Raw genomic sequence first — 24,294 nt, 5'->3', positions numbered from 1 at the left:
GCAAAAAAAATCTGGTATATTTTTTTTTTCTAAAGATAAAATTAGTAAGAGATGACAAAGGAACTAATTAGAGGAGGCGATTGGGCCATGTGTCGCCGAGCAACGAAACGTATTTAGGATAAATGGCAATGGGCATTCTTTGTCAAGTAACAAGTAGGTGTAAGAGCCCCATTAAGCTTACAATTTATTTCTTACAATACCGTTAAGATAATTATGGTATTGTTTGGTAAGCTCCAACGAACAGGAAAGCGAAATTATTGCACAAAGAAGAGTTGCCAAATGCCAAATGTAATTAAACAAAACGAAATAGAGTGCAAAAAGGCTATGCCACTCTTTCGAAGATAAATAGGAACAAATTGTTCCTTTGACAATATGTAGAATAATACTAGAAATTTGATAGACTCAACATAATATACTGTAGTAACTAGTACGAGTAATAGTTAAAAAAATAATGAAAAATTATTATTCGGAAAAAGCGTTTGTATGTTTGATAATAAACAATTAAAATAACGCTGAGAAGTATCATTTTTATCATTTTTCTCCCTTTTTTTTGTTGAAATATTAATAGAGTACTTGTCCGAATAACAAAGTTCTATTTCACAGCAATTTTACGTAAGCAAACACCTTTATTTAGAATAGTGAAATGCCTATCGACCCCACAATAGAGAGAGAGAAGAATATAGATATGTAAACCCTGTTTTAACCAAAATATTACCAAACAGCTTCAACACAGCTCAATGCACTCTTCCCCCAGTATGGAATTATTTCCTGAAAAACATTATTATATTAGCACTTGTTCCATTAGTTGTCAAACCATCCCGCTACGAAACATAACACACGTTGTAACAAATCCTAGAACTAAATGAACCAGGCTCCATGTTCAACACAGGGACCAATGTCCATGGACCCACATTATATTTCTTGGGGAACAAGCCTTTTGTTAATTTTTTCAATCAAACAGATTTATTTTGCACAAGGATAAACCATGACCTCCAGAAACCAACGCGAAACTTACAAACTCTACAGTACACCAAAATATAACAGGATAATAAATAGCTATTTCACTATGTTTCTTCTGAAAAGATGCATGTGTCTGTCGGGTTCCTGTTATGCATCTCCAACTCAACTTCAACGCAGATGAAGTGATCCCCAATCTTTTATCACCCTTTAATAGTCTACTATTGACCATATCCCTTGGCTAAATCATCACCCCAAACGTTGTCCCAGGAATTGCCATTGTTATTGGCTTTCGGTCCTTGAAAGGAAGGCGGACCCTCACCTATATTCTTTCTTGGGGTTGTTCTTATGCCAAATAACCGAAAGATAAATCTTGCAAGCTCACCATATAACACACCGGACCGGTCAAATAGCTGCAAAAATTAAGAAAGAAATCAATAGACAAACAAGACTACATAAATTATATTAATTGTCCCCAAAATAGCACCCCCTTCCTCTTGTGAACCTCAAAAAGCTTCCATCTAGTTTCTTTAATTCAGAGTTTTTATGTCAAAAGATTTAAGGAAGATATAAATTAGCTAACACGAGGAATGGCACACTATCAACTAAGCTTTTAAACCCTTTTTCTGGTAACTGAAAGACAATGCAAGGGGCTAGCATGATACAATTAGGAGTAGTGCAAGGCCACAAAGGCAGATTTTAAAGCCAAACTAAACACAGCTCATTTATGTAAAGTAAAGGAAGAGAAATAAAGTACCTGAAGAAGGGCAGTCATAAACATATGAAATGCTTGTGTATTCTGATCAATTAGAACTGCTATTCTCCCAAAGAAATTGACAACCCCGCCCATCTACACATTTAATTCCACATCGAAAGATTATTAGTGCTATACAACAAAAATACAGAGGGGGAAAAAGGAGAGACCAAATATTTTTGCTCGTTACATGCACAATGGGAAAACCAACAAAAAAAACAAATGAAAAATAAAAATATCCCGGCTCATATAGTGATCAACTCCTATGCTATGGCACTCTTGTAATAGTTAGGGTCTGTAGACAAGTATACCAGCAAAAGTTTCTGTGTTCCAGCTGAAATCAAATATTTCGGACAGAATACGTAAGAGTACAGAAATTAGAAAGTAACATAGATTAGAAGTGGTAACTTACAACTCTAAGGAAGGACATCCAAAAGTTGGGAGGCTGACTAGGAGGCCCATATGGGTTGTTCGGATCATCCTGATTGCCATATGGGCCCATACCCATGCCGCCCATACCCATTCCACCATAACCCATGGGCCTGCCCAACCCACCACTGTACAAGCTGCCTCCACCATACATTCCTGAGCTTCCATATAACCCCCCAGCACCATTTCCTGAGCTTCCATATAACCCCCCAGCACCATATCCTGAGCTGTACATGCTGTTGTTTCCATACATACTCCCGCCATATCCACCACCGTAACCACCACTGTAACCGCCACCATACATACTTGACCCATATCCTGAAATTCAATTAGGCTAAGTTATGTTGTTGTCTTTGTATGAATTTTGTTGAGAGCAAGCCCCAAAAGTCATATAAATGTTTTTTTTAACTAAGTATAAAAGGAATGCATAAAAGCCCAACTCTAACATTTTAGATCCAAAATTATTATTCTAAATGACCACAAAAAAAAAAATTCCCAGTTCAATGGCAGTTGCTCTATTGTAAAGCTGAAACAAAGGACAATGTTTGTTCATGCAAGCAGGTTATTAAGATATTAAATTCTAGAACCCCCTTGCAGACCTTAGACCAACAGCTTCAGGTCTGAAAATGAAATTTATCAATTATTCATTACTTGATACCAGAACACCAGTGTACAACTAAGATTGAGGTCAACGCACTGAGTTAAATTCTCAGACGTTCAGAATGTCCAAGCAAAGAGTTTATTGGACAATTACGCATAAAAAAATTGGGGTTTGTTTAGAATTAAAAAAAGCAAAAAAAAAATAACCTAAACAAAGGTTCCAAAAATCAAAACAGTCCATCTTGACCAAATAACTAGTTAGAACTAGGGATATGACATTTATCTAGGCTTGATTTTGGTTCAGTTCGTGCTTGGAGGAAAATGCATCATTTGGTTGGCCCCGATTGTAATTATATAATGTAATATATCTTTTCTTCCACACTAATTTAAAATTGCAAGACTAAAACGACGGGCATAACTGGAGATAAGATAATTTAAGTGATTTTATTGCAATCAGTGCTTTTCTTCCACACTAATTTAAAATGCAAACCTCCTCCATATGTACTGCCATAATTTTGCTCCCACGGTCTTGGTGGAACTGGCCTTGACAGAGTATTGGTGGTTGCTGCGGTGGTCCGGTTGACAGTTGAGACCACCTCGCCAGGCTTAGCAGTTCCAGAAGCTTCTACGACATCACTGGTGCTTCCATTAGAAGGAGGCCTGAACGGGGCAGGTCCTGACGCAGACCCGGCCCGCTCCCATGGCTTTGACGGTGGGCCATTACCTAAAGTCAGAAAAGGATAAAAACTTAATTGGATCTCTCCAAAGCAAAACCCTAGCAAGCTGATTTAGCAATCAGGGAAATAAATACATCTCTTTGCAAAAAAACTTAGGATCAATATGCCAGAATAAAAGCTATGTATTAGTTCTAGACTTCTAGCTGTAAAATTGATATCATAGCTAATCAATTCGAAAGATACCCTAGCTATCAAAAGCTAACTAAAAATCTTGTAATCATAGAATTGAATCCAAATATGAATGAATAAGAATTTATCTACCAATCATATTTAATTTGCATATCCGAATTAGAAGTTACATGAAACAATAGAAGAAATACGAGTAATTCCTGCCAACAACTACGTGCAACCAAAATTCCTTTTAATTAAAAGGGAGATCGTTTATTACAAGATCAAGAACATATATCGACGGATCCCCTCAAACCGACAGGAAATTTGGAGCAAAATTAGGGAATTCGACGGATATCAAAGAAACCTTAATCCATTGAATTCTCGAAGGTAATAGAAGAATTGAGGAAGAGAATCCAAGGGATTTTGCGAACCTGGCGGCGCGGAGTTGGTAGCCATCCCCTCTGTCTCTTGTTCTTCTCTAGATTGGGGATATGGATCGTGCAGAGAAGTTCCTTCTCTGTCTATCGTACCTCTTTCAAATTGGCTTTGAATATCATCTTATAATTTTATCGAGAATCGTTTTTATTTATTTGCTTTTTGCTTGTGCTATTCTTTGGTCTATGTTATCTTTCCGTGTCTGTTAACGGTTCGGATATTGCACATCGGGTTCGGGTTATACTAGCTGCTCTGTCGGTCTACCCAGCTTTGATCGGGTATATTGCGTCCGCTTTGACCGTTAATTTTTGGTATAAGATAATTGTTCATTAAAACTAAAATTTGTGTTGAAGCACAATCAGTCACAAACAATCCCAGCTAGCTACAAATGCATAACGGCATCATTCTCTGATTTTTCTAGAGACTGTTTTTATTTCTTTGTCTATTTGTGTAAGTCATGAGTTTAACCAGAGTAAAGGATAACTAGAGTTAGCTTAGGACATAATCATTTTACTGTTATATAAGGCAACAATCTGCAGAATGATGCTTTGAGAAAGATTAATACAAAAACTATTTCTCCAGTTACTTCTTCTTCCTTTATCTTAGATGGTATCAGAGCCGCCATCTGATACCACAATAAAAATCTTGCGAACCGACAATGGCACCGAATACAAACCACTCTCCCGTCTCTATCCCCAAATCTGTCACCAAACATCGTGTCCGTATACCCCTCAACAAAATGGGGTATCGGAACGTAAACACCGTCACCTTGTCGAATTGTCACTTGCCACCATGAACCATGCCTCTATCCCTCTTATTTATTGGGACAAAATCTTTGCTAGTGTCATTTATCTCATCAATCGGTTGCCTCCATCTAACCATTCTCCATCTCCCTTTACAAACCTTTTTCACAAAGCACCCGACTACTCCTTTTTAAAGGTGCTCGGTTGCTTGTGTTTTCCCTTTCTCAAACCATATAATGATCACAAGTTGGAGCCTCGTGCCTTACCTTGCGTATTCATTGGATATGCATTATCACAAAAGGGATACCGATGCTTATATCTCACAACTAACTGTATTTTTGTTTCTCGAAATGTTATTTTTGATGAAGCAAACTTTCCTTTTCAAAAGTCTGAGCTCAACACAGATCCCTCTGGCGATGGTGCTACACAACCAGCCTTCAATTACCCCGTTTCAATTTGGCGGCTTGCTGCTCCTTTGTTTCTAGCCGATACCTCTCCATCCCTTGGCCCATCTCAGCCAGGCCCTTTATCCACTTCAACAAACAGGCTGCATACCCCTCTCATTATTAACCCAGCACCAAACCTTCCCACTACGGCTTCCCCATCTACCCGACCCTTCAATTCCCCTACTGCCCTGCCCGAACTGACCTCCACTGGCCTTGACCGTGCCTCTACACCTCCTAACCCGAACCCTCCAGTTCACTTCTCTACTCCTTTACCAGTTCCAACCCAACCACCTGACAGCTCCTCGGTTCATCTTATGGTAACTCGAACCAGAGACAATACCAGAAAATTGCGCAACTTCCCTGATCATGTTGCTTACACAGCTGCTATTCAAATCTCCAGTGAACCTTCCACCTTCCTTCAAGCACAACAACAACCTCTTTGGAGAGAAGCCATGGCAAAAGAAATTGACGCTCTTGCCCAAAACCGAACCTGGGTTCTTGTGCCTCCAACCCCAAATCAGAATGTTGTCGGCTGCAAATGGATCTACAAAATCAAGAGACATGCTGACGGTTCCATCGAGCGGTTCAAAGCTCGCCTTGTTGCAAAAGGCTTCACTCAAGAGGAAGGCGTCGATTATTTTGACACATTTAGTCCCGTGGTGCACCCAACCACAATTCGATTGGTCATTTCTATTGTTATCTCTCAAAATTGGCCTCTCAAGCAACTAGATGTGCAAAACGCCTTTCTACACGGTGACTTACAAGAGGTGGTCTACATGTCTCAACCACCGGGGCTTCATCGACCCGAACCATCCGCATCATGTTTGTCACCTTTTAAAGTCCATCTATGGCTTGAAGCAATCGCCTCGAGCATGGTTTCAAACCCTTGGATTGGCCCTTCTAGATTTTGGCTTTCTAGCCTCACGGTATGACCCCTCATTATTCATTTATCGAGCTCTTGGTCATACAATTGTGGTTCTTGTGTATGTAGATGATATAATCATAACGGGTAGCTCCTCTACCTTGCTCCACAATGTCATTCAACATCTTCAAAACCGATTTGCAATCAAAGACCTTGGCCCTCTCCATTTCTTTCTAGGAATTGAGGTAACTCGAACAACCAAGGGACTTCACTTATCTCAATCCAAATATATCCGAGACCTTTTGTTTCGAGCCAAGATGCATGACTCCAAGCCGTGTGTTTCTCCTATGGTAGCCAATCTATCTCTCTCTCGATATGAAGGTGATCCCATGAATGACCCTCATCTTTATCGCACCATTGTGGGAGCCTTGCAATACACAACCATTACTCGACCGGATATCACTTACTCAGTTAACAAAGTGTCCCAATTCATGCACTCCCCCACCATGTCACATTGGTTAGCCGTTAAGCGAATCCTTCGTTATCTTCAAGGAACCTCCTCTCTTGGGCTCTCTCTCCATGCCGACCCTTCTCTCACTCTACATGCTTATAGTGACTTTGACTGGGCCGGGTGTCCGGACGACCGACGATCCACATCCGGTTTTGTATATACCTTGGTTCAAATCTTGTGTCTTGGAGCTCAAAAAAACAACCTATCGTATCCAAATCAAGCACTGAAGTCGAATACCGCAGAACTTGCCGAAATGGTGTGGTTGCAATTTTTGCTAGCCGAACTTCACATTGCCACCTCTTCTTCCCCAATCTTATGGTGCGACAACATAGGAGCTACATTCCTTGCTTCCAACCCTATGTTCCATGCAAGGACCAAGCATGTAGAGATCGATTTTCATTTCATCCGCGAGAAGGTTGCTTCCAAAGAACTTGTTATTCAATTTATTTGCTCCAAGGATCAAATTGCGGACATCTTCACAAAGGCACTCGGCACTCCTAGGTTTCTTACGCTACGTGACAAGTTGACCGTTGTTTCACCACCGTCAACTTGCGGGGGGATGTTGAAGCACAATCAGTCACAAACAATCCCAGCTAGCTACAAATGCATAACGGCATCATTCTCTGATTCTTCTAGATATTGTTTTTATTTCTTTGTCTATTTGTGTGAGTCATGAGTTTAACCAGAGTAAAGGATAACTAGAGTAATCATTTTACTGTTATATAAGGCAACAATCTGTAGAATGCTTCTTTGAGAAAGATTAATACAAAAGCTATTTCTCCAGTTACTTCTAGCTTCTTCCTTTATCTTAGAATTTGTTAAATATTTATAGAAATTAAAGTACTTGATTATGTTCGCATCTTTCTATTTAATAAATTAAAATTACTAATTAATAAAAAGAAATGACTACTAAGTCCTTGCTTTCAGATGGAAACAAAAACGAAAAGATCGTCTTTGCATGCTAGTTGCTATCTAGTTCTAGTATTATTTTCATACCAGTTTAGAGTTTGATTTTTTTTATTCCATGACAACTTGAGTCTTTTATGTTTTGAACTTGGTTTTCTATTTCGGACTTTGCTTGTTTTATTTGAGTTGGCACTGTGTCACAGTTGATGTTACATTGCTGCAACAATTGCTAATTAAGGACACAGTATCTTATTTTCGTAATTGATAATTTAAATTTATTAAAATAATAAGTTGGTATAATAATAAAGACTATAAAGTATTGAATGTTAGTCGATAAATAATCATTTTATAGTTTTGGTACTAATTTTCTTCCCAGAAAGACGCTTCCGCTTTGTTATATTCTATTTTTATTTTTTATTTTCTAGTTGATAATAATAATAATAATAATAATAATAATAATAATAATAATAATAATAATAATAACAACAACAACAATAATAAGTTAACATACGCGCCTCTAAAAATAAAGAAATGTCATATTTAATTCTTGTATATGCCCCACGCACGTACATTGAGCAGTAGATTTTAAAATTATTTAATTACTTGAATCCTAATCCGTTTTATATGGCTGGTTTTCCTTTTTTTTTGCTCATTCAACTGTTGAAACCGGTTTGGAAGTTTCCAAATTTTTGAAAGCTTATCTTAGCCAGCTTGCAAATATCTATGTACTGAAGCTTTTGTTTTTTAGTTCACAAATTGACGCTGATTACTTCATTTCGCGTTACTTAATTTGAAGTCTTTGTTTCATGGGTAGATGATTTTTTTAATATTGTTAGAATTCAATATAAAATTTAGAGGATGTGACTCAATTTATTCTAGTAGAATTGTACAAATAGAGTGGTTTAGTTGAGCAGATGAAGTCACACTTGACCGGATGGACTGGCGACATCTCCCTTGCACGGTGATTTTTCCTTCTCCTTTCTTTGTGTATCCTTTCAGAGTTAAATCTAAGAATCTAATTTGGTGAGTAAACAAATTGTAATTATAATTTTATATAATTTTTTGGATTTTGTTCATTGGAAAATATTATACAAATTAAAAATTGAGAGTAATAAAATGTGAATCATTTCAAATCATTTTTCTTGATTCAGTTAAATTAGCCTTCTTACTTCTTTGTAAAAGTATATATTAACTTAGCCTCATATATCAATAACTGAATAACTATCGATAAAAAAATTAAGTAAAAATTATCCCTTCGATCAAGATCAATGTATGAATTATAACCCATCCAATGGTCGAAAAAACTTACTAATATGGTATTGATGAAAGACCTAAAAGCTCAACCCTCTAGTTTAGATTTGTGCTTTATCATTCAACTCTAGTTTATTTATCTGAAGAAGTGAAGTCCATTTTATTCAAATAAGATTGCTACCTTCACTTCATAATTAAATGACAAACATATTATAAGCTAATCCATAACTAAAATAGTTGTTATATAATAAAAAAAATATTTTTGTTTTGCTGACAGTTTTGAAATGATATGAATAACTATAAGGGCATGTTTGGCGGACGGAGGGGAAAGGGAATGAGAATGAGATTGCAAAATTTTTGAACTAGTTTTTATTGTTCACGTGAGAAAAAAAAATTCACAGAGTGAATTTTTTTTTCCCACATGAACAGTAAAATCCGAACAGGGCCTATATTGTTACGAACTTACTGAATGATCACACAATTTATAAGACTAATTTGAGTATTGTAGAATACACGCATTCAGCTATTAATTGTAGGACACGCACATAGTTATTACAAAGTTAAGTGCTTATTAATTTTGGTTTAGATCCAATTAGGGGTGGAGGGACATACATTAAATAAAGATCGATTGATCCTCATTTAATTTTAAAAACTGATTATTATATATGTTTTTGTTGTATAGTTTATAGTAAAATGATATTAGTATCTTAAAAATGATTTTCATAAATTTTGCAAAAAAATTATATGGTTAATCTAAGTTATTTTCAAAGAAAAATAAACTTGTACAATGTTGTAAACATTAGAAATATGACCAAATCACCACTCTCTCTTTCTCTCTCCCATCTAAGACTCTCTCAATCTCTCTCCGGAACTCCCACCGAAAATTGCCCCAAAATTCAAATGTCACTTCTAATTTCAATTCTCGTGCCCTTCTCCAATTTGCAATGAAAAAAATTTAAAGAAGCAATCTCTTATTTCATGAGGACCATGAAAATAAAGGTACTTTCTCCATTCTCTAACTTGAACTTTCATTTAGAGTGGTATGATCTTTCAACCTGACTGGTATTTGAAAATTGATTCACGGTTATTAGGATTTATAAAATGGTTGGCTCCGTCAGAACAAAAAAATGCACAAAAATTTCGATTAGGTCCATATTGTTTCCAATTATTGCATTTTCTGTGAATGAGCAACAAAAGGAATTTGAAATCATAAAATACTTAAGGATTAATTCTTTAAATTAGCCTTTTTCTAAATCAGTAAATCATGATATTCTCATTTCGTAGTGATAATACTTCGAATTAGTCTTTTCTTGCAAGATTTTGATTTTTTTCTTCCTCATGCAGTTGATGAAAAATGTATTAGAGAAAACTATTGAGTTTTGTTTAGCACTACAAAGAAAAGATCAAGACATTGAAAATACAATGACTCTTGTTAAAGTAGCAAATGACCGCTTGTAAGCAATGAGAGATGATGAATGAATATGTTTATTAGATGAGATGTCTTCATTTTGCACGAAACATGAAATCAACATACTCAACATGAAGGATAAATTTGTTCTTTAAGGTAAATCAACCTGTAAGACTCCCCACACTACTTATTTTCATAGGTACTGAGTAGACATATTTTGTGTCATTATAGATACACAACTACAAAAGCTCAATAGTAGATTTGATGAGATAAATTTATAACTCCTTTGTATGGCTTGGTTGAATTCGAAAGATTTATTTCAAGCTTTCGACAAAAAGAAATTGATACAGTTGGTTTCATTCTATTCTAGATAATTTTCTAATATTGGTCTTGTAGCTTTTCCAATCAATTAGATTTGAATGGATTAAGTGAACTAGCTATTATTATTATTGTACAAACCAACAAACGTAGAATACATTTTCAGATTTTTCTTTTACTAAAATTGGCATTGATTAAGTTCAGTGAAACTAGGGGTGTCAATGGGTATGGTAAGGGTCGGGTGGAAGCATTTTCATACCTGTACCTGTCACAAATTATCCTTATCTGTTGTAGTTGTTGGATAACGAAACGGTAGCGGGTAAATAACGGTTAATATTTGTATAATAATTATTTATATTATTTATTAAATAAAACACTAAGACACATATTTGTTACATATATAATCACATTACTAATATAAAAATTAATTTCAACTAAATTGTTTTTTTTTATCAAAACACAAATTAAAAAACACAAATATCTCTGTTCCTTAATTAAAAAAAATTAGGCATGCAAATAAAAGAAAGATTGTCAATTGTTAAAGTGCTTTAATGATGAATTATGTTTAACACAGTTACATAAATGGTCAATTGTTTAAGTTAGAAAATTTAATAAATTTTGTTTTCCAAGATCAAGAGTAGTTGCCAATTAGACTGTTGGAGATGGATACTAATTCAATGCTCATTAAAATATATAATATATATAATTACCCGATTGGTTAACGGGTACAGAATAGGCTTTACCCGTACCCTTACCCATTTGGATAACGGAAAAAATCTTTATACGTACCCGTACCTGATAAGTTTACGAAAAAAAAATCTTACCCATACCTGTCTTATCGAATACGATACAAATCGGGTAAACGAATAAAAGGGTGCCATTGACACCCCTAAGTTTTTTTTTTTTGCTTCAAACACGCCCGTAGGCAATTTCTATTAATCAAAACTATCAGATTACAACTATTAGCAAATACCATTTATAATTGGGTATGTAAATCCCACCAGATCCATTTTCTCCCTTCTACCCAAACCCGCTAACCTATCAGCCATCTCATTGTGGCTCCTTGAAATGTAAATACAATTCCAGCCCCGGTTTTTTTGTAAAAATTCCCAAATCAGAAAAAATTCTTTGGCAGCTCTCCAATCAACAATGATCGGTGGCTGAATCTTCGAAACTTCTTTTGCCAGTACCAGATTATCTGTGCAGAAAGTGCAATCATGTAGACCTCTTTGTTGCACAAAAGCCATAGCAGTAGCTAAAGCCTTAGCCTCAGCTTGCAGAGGACATGAAGAGGAAGTGTATTGAATTCCATATGCCAGCAGCTGTTCTCCTTCTTGCAGAAAAAATCCCGTACCAGTATCCCATGAATTAACCCATGAAGCGTCAGTGAAACACACCCATCTCTTTGTTGCTTCCCCAACCATAGTCACACCTCCTGGAACAGTACCAGTGCATGAATTAACCAGCATAGTTTCTCTGTTGATTAGGGAGACATACTTGAAGAAGAGGGAAATAGATTGCTGCTGTCCCTGGTAAGCCTTGGCGTTTCTACACCTCCAAATGGCCCAAATGATACTTGCAAACATAGACCACTGCTCCTCTGACATCCATTGGAGGACCTGTGTCAGCACTTCTCTTACCGTATTAGGTAGTTGCTCAGTACGGAGAGGGATATCCGAGGCCAGCCAGCAAGCCCGAGCAAACGGGCATTTAAATCCCATGTGAATAGCATCCTCATCATCCTGCGAGCAAAGTGCACAGCTTGGCACTCCATAACCTGTTCTGTAAAAAATTGTTTTCGCCAGTGGAAGAGCTCCGTTAACTAATTTCCACATAAAGAGTCTGAGGCGCGGTTGTATGCTTCCAAACTTCCAGATTTTCTTCCAAACTGAGGGTTGATTCCCTGTCACATACCTCCAAGACTCATTCAAATGTTTATACGCCTTTTTGACTGAGAATTTACCATCCGCTGAGAGGTTGAACATGAGCCTATCACTCCCTTTGCTTTCCATTGGGGGGGTATATTTGAGATTATATGCATGCTATTGAGATAGCCAAACCTCTCCATTAGCTTTGATACATCCCATTGAGTCTGACCCTCCACGAGCAGGTCTTTTACAACTAAGTCCCTATCACTTCCCCCATTTGGAATATATGCTAAAACACCCGGAAACCATGGTTGGCCATAAACTTAGAAATACCTCCTCAGGCAGCACCTGTTGAAGCGGAATACATTCTGACCCCGCATAGACATCACGGAAATGACCAAGGAACAGCCGTCGTATCTCCCTGTCAGTGGTTACCCAGGACCCATCTTCAGCCTGCATTGCACGGATTTGGTTTCTCCGATGCCTAACCACTGCTGTGGAGTGAAAAAATTGTGTATTTCGATCTCCTAGCTGTGCCCAGTTTACTCGTGACCTTTGGTGCCAAAAGATATCCAACATGGTGAGATAGTCACTATGCTCTTTCTGCAATTTTTTGTCTTCCTCCAGAACCCGCTGAGTTTGAGGTTGTGAGTTGAGCTGCAACATTTGGGACTCAACCTTACGGAGCATAACCTGAGGAGAATTTCTGACCTCTTCCCACTTTGCAACTTCCTTTTTGAGCGACTTACACACTCCATTCCATTCATGGTTACCCTGTACAGCTGCCTTGAGACAGATATCCTTGAATCCCTCCTTTGCCAACCACCAATTTTCTGTTCTGAATCTTCGCAGTTTTGCAATCGGACTAGGTTCTGTTCTCAACAGGATTGGCATATGGTCACTGTTAAATCTCGGGATGTGAAAAACAGCACTTTTTGGATACTTCAGAGTCCATGCCAAATTGCCCAGACCCCTGTCTAACCTCTCTGACACATTTGCATTATCCGCCCTTTTATTAGTCCAAGTGAAACAAGGACCGTGATACCCCAGGTCTAACAACTCAGCTCCATGAATCCATTCCTTGAACCTTCTATTTTGTGTGCCTAGATGTGCACTCCCACCTACTTTTTCCTCCTCAGCCACTATCGCATTAAAATCCCCCAAAATGCAAGTAGGCTTATCTACATCCCCCAAAAAAGAGTCAATTAGGTCCCAAATGGCTGAGCTGTTTATCCTGGATGGATCACCATAAACTCCTACCATTCTCCACTCCTCAGTCAAGTATTTTACATCAGCTACTATCACACTACTATTTTTGAAAACCACCGAGACCTTACACTCACTTCCCCATAGGAGCCACAACCCCCCTGAGGAACCTTCTGACTGAACTACTTCCGCATTACACAAGGGCAACTTTTGAATTCTCCTTTCTGCCATTACTCTACCACATCTTGCTTCCGTAATAAATGCTATGTTTGCCCTCGTGCAATGGAGGTACCGGCTTAACGTGGCCACTGTCGTGCCTCCACTACCCCGACAGTTCCACGAGAAAATGTTCATATATCTATTGCCGACGCATTCTGCCCCGTCGGCTTGGGCCTTTTTGAAAGAAAAGAGTAAGCAAACTCCATTTTCTCTCCAACAGAGTCACTTCCACTTGTTCCCATTGCTCCAATCGGCCCAAATCCCTCCCAGCCTATTGCTGGGCTACTCTCCTTTAATTGTTGGTAAGATCTCTTTACTGGGCCCCCCTGACTGCTTGGTTGCGGCTTAGGAATTGCACTGAGGTCAATTATCCATTTTCCTTTTTTGGGCTTCAATATGCTTTCCATTCCAGGCCGCTGCTTAATGTCTGGGTCTAACATCAGACGGGCCAGGCGTAGGTGCTCCGGGCATTCAGCCATAACATGGCCAATGATGCCGCAGAAACAACAGATCCTTGAGAGTTTCTCATAGTGGCAGTGGGCCACCACCTCTCCAAGCGTAGGGTGCACTGCCTTGACCCTATCCTTTATCGGTTCATTGATGGGGATCATTACTTTCATTTTCACAAAACGGCGGCCTCCCACAAAACCATCAACTGGAGGCGAGACTAGCTTGCCCACTTCCTGTCCAAGCATGATCTTCCCTTCCTCTTTGAGAGATGCTACCGGGATATTGTATAGCTGAACCCAAACTTCCACCATGTCAATGAGGTCCGGCACCAAATCCTCATGTCCCACTACTTGTCTCATTGCTACAATATCCCCCCTGTATGACCACGGACCCCCAACCCAGATCCTCTGCATCTCTTCTCTGTTCTGAAATTGGACCATATATGCCCCCTTTGAGAGAGGGGTGACCTTTGTCCCCGGATCCACCTGCCATGTACTAATCATAGTATTTTGGAAAGATGAGTCTATGACTGTCTTGTTTGTTAGCACCTTGAGCAGTAGACAACTCGACCACTCTGGTTCTTGGGAGACATTCTGGGGTAGCCGGATTGCCACTTGCTGAGGCTCCTCCGTGGACAATCCAATGAACTTATGAATAAGCTCCTCGTCTTCCTTCGTTAAGAGAGACATTTGTTTTGTGGTTGATTGGCGGTGGAGCAAGAGTTGGTGTTTGGCCGATTGAGGAAGGGAGATTTTGTTAGGAGCAGTAGATTGAATAGTGGATGGATAGGGCCCTAGGATAGAATTTTTATATTGTTTGGGGGTGGTTTCACATTTTATTATTTTGATTTTGTTTGTAGGAAAGTGTGGCTGATAGGGCTCCGAAAAAGATGCTAGAATCTTTTCCTTCCCCTTTTGATTACACTCATTTTCCTTCTTTCGAAGATTACACTCCTTTTTGAGATGAGCAAAAGAGGTATCTGGATAGAGGGCGTGTAATGACGCAGTTTTGGGGATCCTCTCCGATAGTTGTGCATTCTCATTCCTTAAACAGCCCCTGTAGGAATCTGAGCTTAGCACATGAGGCAAATGTATGGACCGAAGCCCCCTCACTGGTTCTTGATCTGAAGGGTAGATGGCGGGGTTAGGTTGGGAAATCAATAAATTCGATGGGGGGTTGAGATGTAAGTACCCTGCGCCATTGATTTGTTGAGGGGAATGAGCAGTCCCAAAGAGTAGAAAGGCAGGATAGATGGGAATGGAGCCTACCACAGTTTGAGATAGTATGGGGACCGTACCCACCTGGATGAGATGATTGAGAGGAGAGGCAAGATGAAAGGGTGGAGAAGGGTGATAGAGAATGGAGGCCATCGCCGTTTCAAAGGTCTAGGACATTCGCCAATTTCCCATTGAACAATGGACTTTGCAAAAAAAAAACCGTTGTGCAATTTTTAAAAAGAAACCCGACACCCCTAAGTGAAACTAGTATTGGAGGGATAAGTTCAATATATAGTTGATTTTACTAAAAATAAAGTTTTCCTATTAAAGCCATATATTGTTGGAGCGCATTGGAGGGATAAGTTCAATATTCCGCTTCGAAAATATAGAACTTTGCAGTTGTGTAATTAAATTAAAACCGGACCGGACCTCCAATAAAAGAAAAAATTAGGCGACCTTAATTCGGTTCGGTTAGTCTGTAGGCCGTAAAAAGTAATGATCCCGTAATAAAACCACCAAACTGGTTGTTCTTTTCTTTGGACTTGTTAAACAAAAATAAATCCATACTTATCCAGCAAAAAAATTATCGACGGTCCAAATCGTTTCTGAATCTTCTTAATCGGAATCTCCGCAAGCTAATAATAGTCTGTTAGACTAGTTAGTTCGCCATTTTTGTATATATTTTTGTGGAGGTGATTCGTGCTAGAATCTTTTGTAAATAATATTTTTTTAGGATCCTGATGACAATCCCCGCAGGTCTATCCCCGCAAAAAACCCCGCACAAACTGCCAAAAATATCATGGGGGGGACCGTTCAATAATTAATACTCCGCAGAAACTGTTAGTATTTAACTTGAAGCATCAAATTATTTATCGTGAATTTGCAAAGTGTTAATCCCTATGCATGATCTCTATTTAGGAAAGAATAAATCAATCCATTAGTTGTCCCCGCACAAAATTTCCTTTTTTTTGAATCATCTCCGCACAACTGGGGACCATTAAATAAACAATTCCCTCATAAATACTTGTCATTTATCCCCGCACAAATTTTCCTTTTTTCTGGATTGTCCCCGCACAACTGGGGACCATTAAATAAACTATCCCCTCACCCAATGATAAATACTTCTCAGACATAAGGATAAATATTTTATGATACATTGATAAATACTTTATGTTACATGAATAAAAACTTATCAGACATAATTGCAACTTTCAGTACAATATCAATGATAAATACTTCTCAGACATAAGGATAAATATTTTATGATACATTGATAAATACTATATGTTACATGAATAAATACTTATCAGACATAATTGAAACTTTCAGTAAAATATCAATTATAAATATTTCTCAGACATAATGATAAATACTTTATGTTACATGAATAAATATTTTATGTTACATGGATAAATACTTCTCAGACATAATTGCAACTTACAGTAAAACATCTGTGACAATGATAAATACTTCTCATATATAATCGTAAATACTTGTCAGAACAACGATAAATACTTTCTTGAACTTTATTCTTGAACTTGTCAATAAGTAATATTTAATCAAATTATTATCATGTCAGGGACAATAATAAATACTTCTCAGACATTAGCATAAATACTTGTCAGAACAATGATAAATATTTTCTTGAACATCAATAAACAGATAAATATTTATTAGCGGGAATTGTTATTAAATGATAGTATAATTAATGCGGGGATTGTTATTAGAGGGCAGTAATTAATGCGGGGATAAATGAAAATTCTTAGAGGAATTAATGCGGGGATAAAAGACAGTTAAGGGAGTTAATTTGGAGAGAGAGAGTGCGGGGTTAAATGAGGGGACAGGGGTGAGGGGATCAATATAATTATTCATTTTTTTATTAATATATATTATTGGCGGTTATCCGTAAACCTAAAAAAAACCAAAAAAATTTATCAAAGAAGACATATTAAATGAATTAAAATTATACAATGAGACTATAGAAATATATAAATTATAGGGAAAATTTTTTATATCCCACTTCAAAACTTCAAAATTAGGTTTTTGCCACCTCAAAACATAAATTTAGGTAATTGCCACTTCAAAACATCAAAATTATGCAAATTGCCACCATTATACCTCTAATCCAGAAATTTAATTAAAAATATTCTGAAAATACAATAAATTTTGACAGTGACCAAAATGCCCCTATTATGTGGATCAAATATTGGCTTGGATCTGTTTGCTCGTTGGACCGCTTAAGACAAAGAGAGAACTCTCCTCCGCCAGCCCTGACGCAGGAAAAGTGTGAGACGCAGGAAATGTCGGAGCTTCGTCAGCCTTGACGCCAGACAGCCAAAACATCAAATTTCGAAGCTCCGCCAGCCTTCTCCGCCAACAACACACAGGGTACGGGAAGAAATAAATATTGGGGCATGATCAAAATTTGTTAACACAGGGTAATTAGGCTGGCAAGAAAGAAATATTTGTCAGTAGAATGGAAGAGCATCAGTTTAATTAGGGTGTGCAAGGAGTGTACCTTATCTGTTTTTTTTCTTTTCTTTTTTTTGGTTGTTTTCACATCCTCTCCATTTTGTACAAAAGAATATAGAGACGTGTGTTCCTCTATTATACCATATGTATCCTGACATGTTAATTTCTTTTTAGTGCTTGTAAAATCACAATGGAGATCATATAGATGAAGATAAATAATTTGTTCCTCTTCTTTTAATAAAGCGCCTTATGCTCATGAATTATGAATTGATGATATATTTGGTTTCAATAATATGATTCAAATTATTTTTAAATGGCAGCAAAATGTAAATTGTGTAATACAGTAGATTTCTAAACAATATTTCAAAATTGGACTGTTATGACTATATTGAATAGTTACCTAAATTCTGTTATGTTACCCAAAATAGACACTATGTATTGAATTAAATTGAAGGAGGCCTTAATATTGAATTAAATAAACACTATGTACTAGAACAATACTGGTATAACTGTGTCTCTCTGCCTCTACTCTTTCTTTTTCCAAATAATTCAATTCTGTATAAATTTTCCTGCCTTCTGTTTGTCCAGGTATAAACAATAAGGCATAGTTATTAACTGTATTCTAATAGGTATGCTTTAGGGAGGGCATTGGAGGTGTGAATAAGATGGACAAGTCATGGATTCCTAGTGGGTAAGATTTATATTTCAATTTGAATGGATGTTGCGTTATTTCTATTTCAATTTGAATGGATGTTGCATTAGTGCGTAATCTAACATTATTTCTACAATTCTGTATAGGTATGATCTAGAAACTGCGTTTAGGATAGAGGTTAAGATTGAATGATTCCTCAATAAGAAAATTGAATGCAAAAAAGATTATGTCAAGGGAAAGACATTAAAATGGGTGGTGGATTCGGATATATTCTCTTTGTGTGATTTGGGGAGTGACTTATTTGACAATCTATGTTGGGGGAGTTGTCAAACACCAAAGATATGGATGTTTGACAAAAACGATGGTAGAGAAATGGAAGTAGTGTCTAAGTCACAAATACCAGAGATGTTTAGGATGTTCTAAAATGAAAGAAAAATCTCACTTCTGGTAGTAGTTTGTGATTTGGATGGAAGCTTGAAATGTAGTGGTACGAATTCCACTTATCCATGCACTCCATCTCAACCATCACCAACCATAACACTTGGTAGTCAAAGTCATATAGGGAGCTTAAGAAAGTAGCACCCAAGGCTATTGCATATCTTGAGAAGAATCACAAGCAACTATGGTGTAGAATTAAGTTTTCGGAGCTATCAAAGTGTGAGTATGTCAACAATAACATATCAGAGTGCTTCAATAGTTGGATAAAATACTTGAAAGATTTGCATATTGTTGATCAGATTAGGCAACGTTTAATGGTGACATTTGACAAAAGGAGGAGTGTTGGTGCCAAACTCCAAGGTGTGATCCTTTCAAACATGATCAAGCAATTGAATACAAAAAGTAGGAATGTTGGGAAGGTGAGCATTAGTAGAGGTGGTGATAAGTGTGCAGAAGTGAGTGGAATGGATTCCGATGGCAGTGCTTGGAGGCATGCGGTAGAGTTGGATAGACAAGAGTGCACATGTAGAGAGTGGCAAATCAATGGACAACCATGCATTCATGCCATTGCATTTATTTGCTCACTTAGAGGAGCCCGTCTTGAGAATTATGTGCACGACTACTCTCGCTTCACAGATTCAGAGTCACATATGCCAGTGTGATCAGACCCATGACCGACAAATCACTTTGGCCCAAGCATGATCCGGGGTTCGAGGTTAATCCACCTAAGACGAAGAGACCACCCGGTAGGCCTAGAAAAGAAAGATCTGTGGTTGTCTTGAGAACAAGTCCAAAAAATAACACCAATGCAAGAGATGCAAGCAATATGGTCACCAAGAAAGAACATGCAAAGCTCCACATCTCAACATCATATCGAGCTTCATTTCTACGAACGTCTGATATCACATGCTCGACATGACTCTGTTGTTTCACAATTCCTTATTCGCGAAGAAATTCCTCGTATTCCTCCTCCCACATGAAGAAATCGCAACTATAAGTCCACTGCAATTACAAAAAAAATAAAAAGTTCATTATTAGCATATTCTAATATTTGGAGTGTATTGCTTTTGTCATTGCTCTTAGGTACATACTGTTGTGTTTTTTGGCACTTGTAAAACACTTTGTTTCGATTCAACGGAGTTTGACTCACGAGCTTGATCACTTTGTGGCCACAGTTGGGGCATGGCACCGGAGAGGAACGACTTTTCATAACTAATTCAACTAATAGAGAGATATTAAGTGTTCATATTAAGAAATCCTATATAATGGAAATATTTATAACTAATTACTTTTTGAATACTCAATAGAATGAGGCCACTATACTATACATGGCACATATTGGCTTGTATTATGGATTAATATCTCCATTTTTAAAGTTCAAATAACCAATCTAACATACAAACCAATCTGTAATGTGCATAGTACTGTAGCATCATTCAAAGAAAACTCCCTGTTTTGTACCAGATATAAGTTTTTGTTTCATAATTACTTCTAACTTCTTAAAATACCAAATTATTGACATGGCTGGGCCGAAGATGTGAAGATCTCTGAGGAGGGCGTTGTGTGATTCTCCACCAGTGGCCGATGACGAAGCATGGTGGAAGGCTGGTGGAAGGTAGCTCAACGAAGGTTGCGAGTATAAGGGTTTCGAGTGGGGTTGGCGAGTAGAAGGGTTTCGAGATGAAGAATAATCGACTACTGGAGCACCCTACTGCATCAATTTCGCTCCAACGGAATTTTCCCCGTGTGATGATAATCAATTTCGCACCCTACTAGAGCACCCTACACATATCAATTTCGCACCCTACTGCATCAATTTCTCAGGTTTAGCTCCTCTAGTTAATTTCCCTCATCTCGTTAATTTCACTCCTCTATTTCGATCGAAGTTGGATTGGCGAGTAAATAGGGTTTCATATCGTCTGCAAGGTTTTCCCCGTGTGATGCATCGTAGGCGAAGGGTGTAGTCCGACTGGAAGGGAAGGGTGAAAGAAAGATCGGGAAAGGGAAGGGTGAAAGGGAGATTCTCAGGTTTAAGTGAAGGGTGAAAGAGAATTGATATACTGAAAGGAGATTCTTATGTTTAATTGAAGGGTAATAATGGAAATACTAAAATACGTATTTTTATAGATGTATTTTCAGAATATTTTTAATTAAATTTCTGTATTAGAGGTATAATGGTGGCAATTTGCATAATTTTGATATTTTGGAGTGGCAATTACCTAAATTCAAGTTTTGGGATGGCAAAAACCTAATTTTGAAGTTTTGAAGTGGCATATAAATTTTTTTCCCTAAATTATATAGTGTGGTCCGTGTTATGGACTTATATTTTTATTTTTAAAATTCAACTAATTTAAAAAAATATTATTTTTAAATAGTTATAAAATTACTTAATTTAAAAATTCTGACCATCCAAAATTAGTAATTTTCTACCTATATTAAAAAAATAAAGAAGTTTAAAAAAATGTTAAAATGTGGTCTACAAGTACAATTTCATACGAAGGTAATATTTGACGGATCATACTATTTGTTTAAATTTTAAATGTAAATATACAGATTCATAAAACAAATCACTTTGTAATATACATATTGCCATAACCTCACTCCAAAATGATAAACAAAAAAATTATGCAAAGCAGAATAAAAGTACGTAATTATCATAAGTGAGATTTGATTTGTTTGTGGCAAAATTTTAATTTTTTAGCAAAAAGAATTATGGAGGAACACCAACGAAATAAATATTTTATCATGAGACTTCTACAGAATTAGCTCACAGTGTGGAAAAAAAAGTGCATCCGATGGACACATTATTGTCCGATTCAATTCAAAATTCATACACATTACTTTAAAATTTGCACGCACAAGAACTAATTTTTGATTTAGTGACAAAGACATATGATCTCTATGTGAGAAATTATAGATTTAAAATCTGAATAAAAAAAATTATTTGTTATATTATAAAAATATTAAATAATTAAATGACTTTAACTCCAATCTTTACTTAAAAAAAAATTACACGCATATATTTTAAAACAGAACGAATGATAGTAAAACCCATCTGACACTCTTTCCCCCACGACACGATCCAGGTTACAAAGCAGTCCTTTTCTTTTTCTTTTGTCGCTTTCAGCTCCGGCATCGAGTGAGGACTTTGAGGTTTGCTGAAGCAATTATTTTGGAATGTTTCGGTTGGTTTCCTTATGTGCTTAATTAGGTTGACTTTCCCATATTTAATAAAATCATCATGAAATGAAATGGTGGCGAAGGGATTTAAGAACTTTCTATTGAATTTCAAGAATGCGCGTGAGGTGCTTGCTCGAGTATTTTTCTACAGGACTAGCCATGTTCTTGAACTGTCCACATCTATAGGAATTGCTTCACATGCGCATTTTCAATGGTAACCAAATTCGCCATCAACTTGCACTAAACTAAACTAAACTATACTTTTGAAGAGCAGGTTCAATTTCTTTGTGTTTTTCATTGACTCAATCATAGCTTATAACTTTATCTTCGTTTTTAAAATTTAAACGATCAATATGAACTGTTTCAATTTGTTCTTCATCTCATTACAAAAATAAAAAGATATATTTTTTTTCAACTCTTTTAGTATTTCTCTTCTTGCCCATAATATGAGAATAAAACTTGTTGTTGAAGTGATTTTTTTTCGGTTCAAGGTCAATGCACGGCTCACAATACCAAATTAATGAACAAATATCTATATGCAGCTCACAACACAACAAGTTGGCTAGGCTCATGTTGATATGAGCTGAGTTTAAGTTTTGTCTAATTCAATTCGGCTTGTTTACAGGCCTAAATTTGCTAATAAAAAGTTGGCTAGGCTCATGTTGATATGAGCCGAGTTTAAATTTTGTCTAATTCAATTCGGCTCATTTACAGTCCTAAATTTGCTCCTTTATTAACAGGTAAACTGAAAATTTGAAACACCATTCATAAGATTTAGCTCAATTAGAAAATTTAAAAAACCCCAAATGATAATTAAACAATTACTATCTATGAGCATCTCCCTCGATTATTTCACTCTCCTCCACTTGTCTTCATGCTCTTTCCTTTAGATGCGGACTCAGAAAATTTCTTTTCATCAAATCTAAAGTTCTATCATTTCCAATGTTCTAAATAGCGCTATAGCGTTTTCGGATCTTAAACACTAAGTTATGGGATAAAAGTGCGCTATTTCAGCTATGACCGCTATAGCAGTAATAGTGGTCTGCTATTTGCGCTACCCGCTACCCGCTATAGCGCACGCTATGCTACATAGACTTTTATATAAAGACACAGCTGGAAATTAATTTTAAAGATCAATTTGTTTAATGTCCATATTGATTTTGTTTTTAAATAGAAAAAAAATAGATAGTTTATTCCATGATGTTTAGGTATTTTTTAATAGAAAAAAATATATAGTTTATGCCATAATGCTTAAGTTATTTTGAAAGGAGAAAGATAGATAGTTTATATATTATTAGGAATATTTTGAATAGCAATTTGGACTTTGTATTAGTTTAATATGAATATTCTAATTCCTTAATTAGTTTGGTGTTACTTATTGTTCTATGAGACTTTAGATAATATTGATAATTAGTAGGATAAAATATAATTTTTTAAACAAAAAACACTATGTAGTTTTTGCTATAGCTACGCTATTCGCGATAGCTTTTTTTTAAGCCTTTCCGCTATGACGTGATAATCGCTATTTAAAACCTTGATTATTTCCCAATCATACCCTTTTTTTATATATTATAAACGATCAACCATATAGCCACCAGCTTTTATTGAAGCTATATTATTACAGCTACCAGTTTATCAACACTACTCACAGATCATAATATCTAATCTGAGAAATCCCCGCACATGTCACCGATAGATCCTAGCAAGCAAATATGTAAAAACACAAGGAATATACTGGTACCAATGTAGGTACGAGCTGCTACCAGTATCAGGGTATATCCTACCTAAAGACCCCATGAACCACACCATAGTCTAATTATTTTCACACAGCCAGCACATATATGGCCACACAAATCTTCAAGTACTATAAATTTTTGTGTAAAAGTTCCAATTTTGCCCTCATATTTTGGCAACATCCTCATAGTCTAATGTTAGTCTTCCGGTCTTGACCCAGTCTAGTATAGAACTAGATAAATAATGAAGACCCCAAACTTTCTAAGATGGTCACTACTGTGATCTTGGAAGCAAATTGTATTGAACTCTTTCGAAATAACTAATCAAGTGGCACAACTAGTTATCCCAAAGCCATGAACTATCAGTCTGAAACTATTTCTCATTTGAATA

At 36.7% G+C, this 24,294-nt stretch overlaps 2 protein-coding genes across 2 annotated transcripts; both read right to left on the bottom strand.

Moving 5' to 3' along the window:
- Positions 1-912: 912 nt before the first annotated feature.
- On the bottom strand, positions 913-4,173 carry PEX13 (peroxin 13). Its single transcript, XM_078306964.1, has 5 exons — positions 4,020-4,173; positions 3,231-3,464; positions 2,124-2,458; positions 1,715-1,807; positions 913-1,370 (listed from the first exon to the last, which is right to left on the bottom strand). Exons 1-5 carry the CDS (start codon positions 4,042-4,044, stop codon positions 1,179-1,181), a joined length of 879 nt encoding a protein of 292 aa, XP_078163090.1. The 5' UTR covers positions 4,045-4,173; the 3' UTR covers positions 913-1,178.
- Positions 4,174-11,430: 7,257 nt separating this feature from the next.
- Positions 11,431-12,480, bottom strand: LOC144558057 (uncharacterized). Its single transcript, XM_078306762.1, has one exon. It carries the CDS (start codon positions 12,478-12,480, stop codon positions 11,431-11,433), a length of 1,050 nt encoding a protein of 349 aa, XP_078162888.1.
- Between the last annotated feature and the right edge of the window lie 11,814 nt (positions 12,481-24,294).

The sequence above is a fragment of the Carex rostrata genome, chromosome 8 (assembly GCF_964058835.1).
Source record: "Carex rostrata chromosome 8, lpCarRost1.2, whole genome shotgun sequence".
NCBI classification, from domain to species: Eukaryota; Viridiplantae; Streptophyta; class Magnoliopsida; order Poales; family Cyperaceae; genus Carex; species Carex rostrata.
This window is presented reverse-complemented; position numbering and strand designations above follow the sequence as displayed.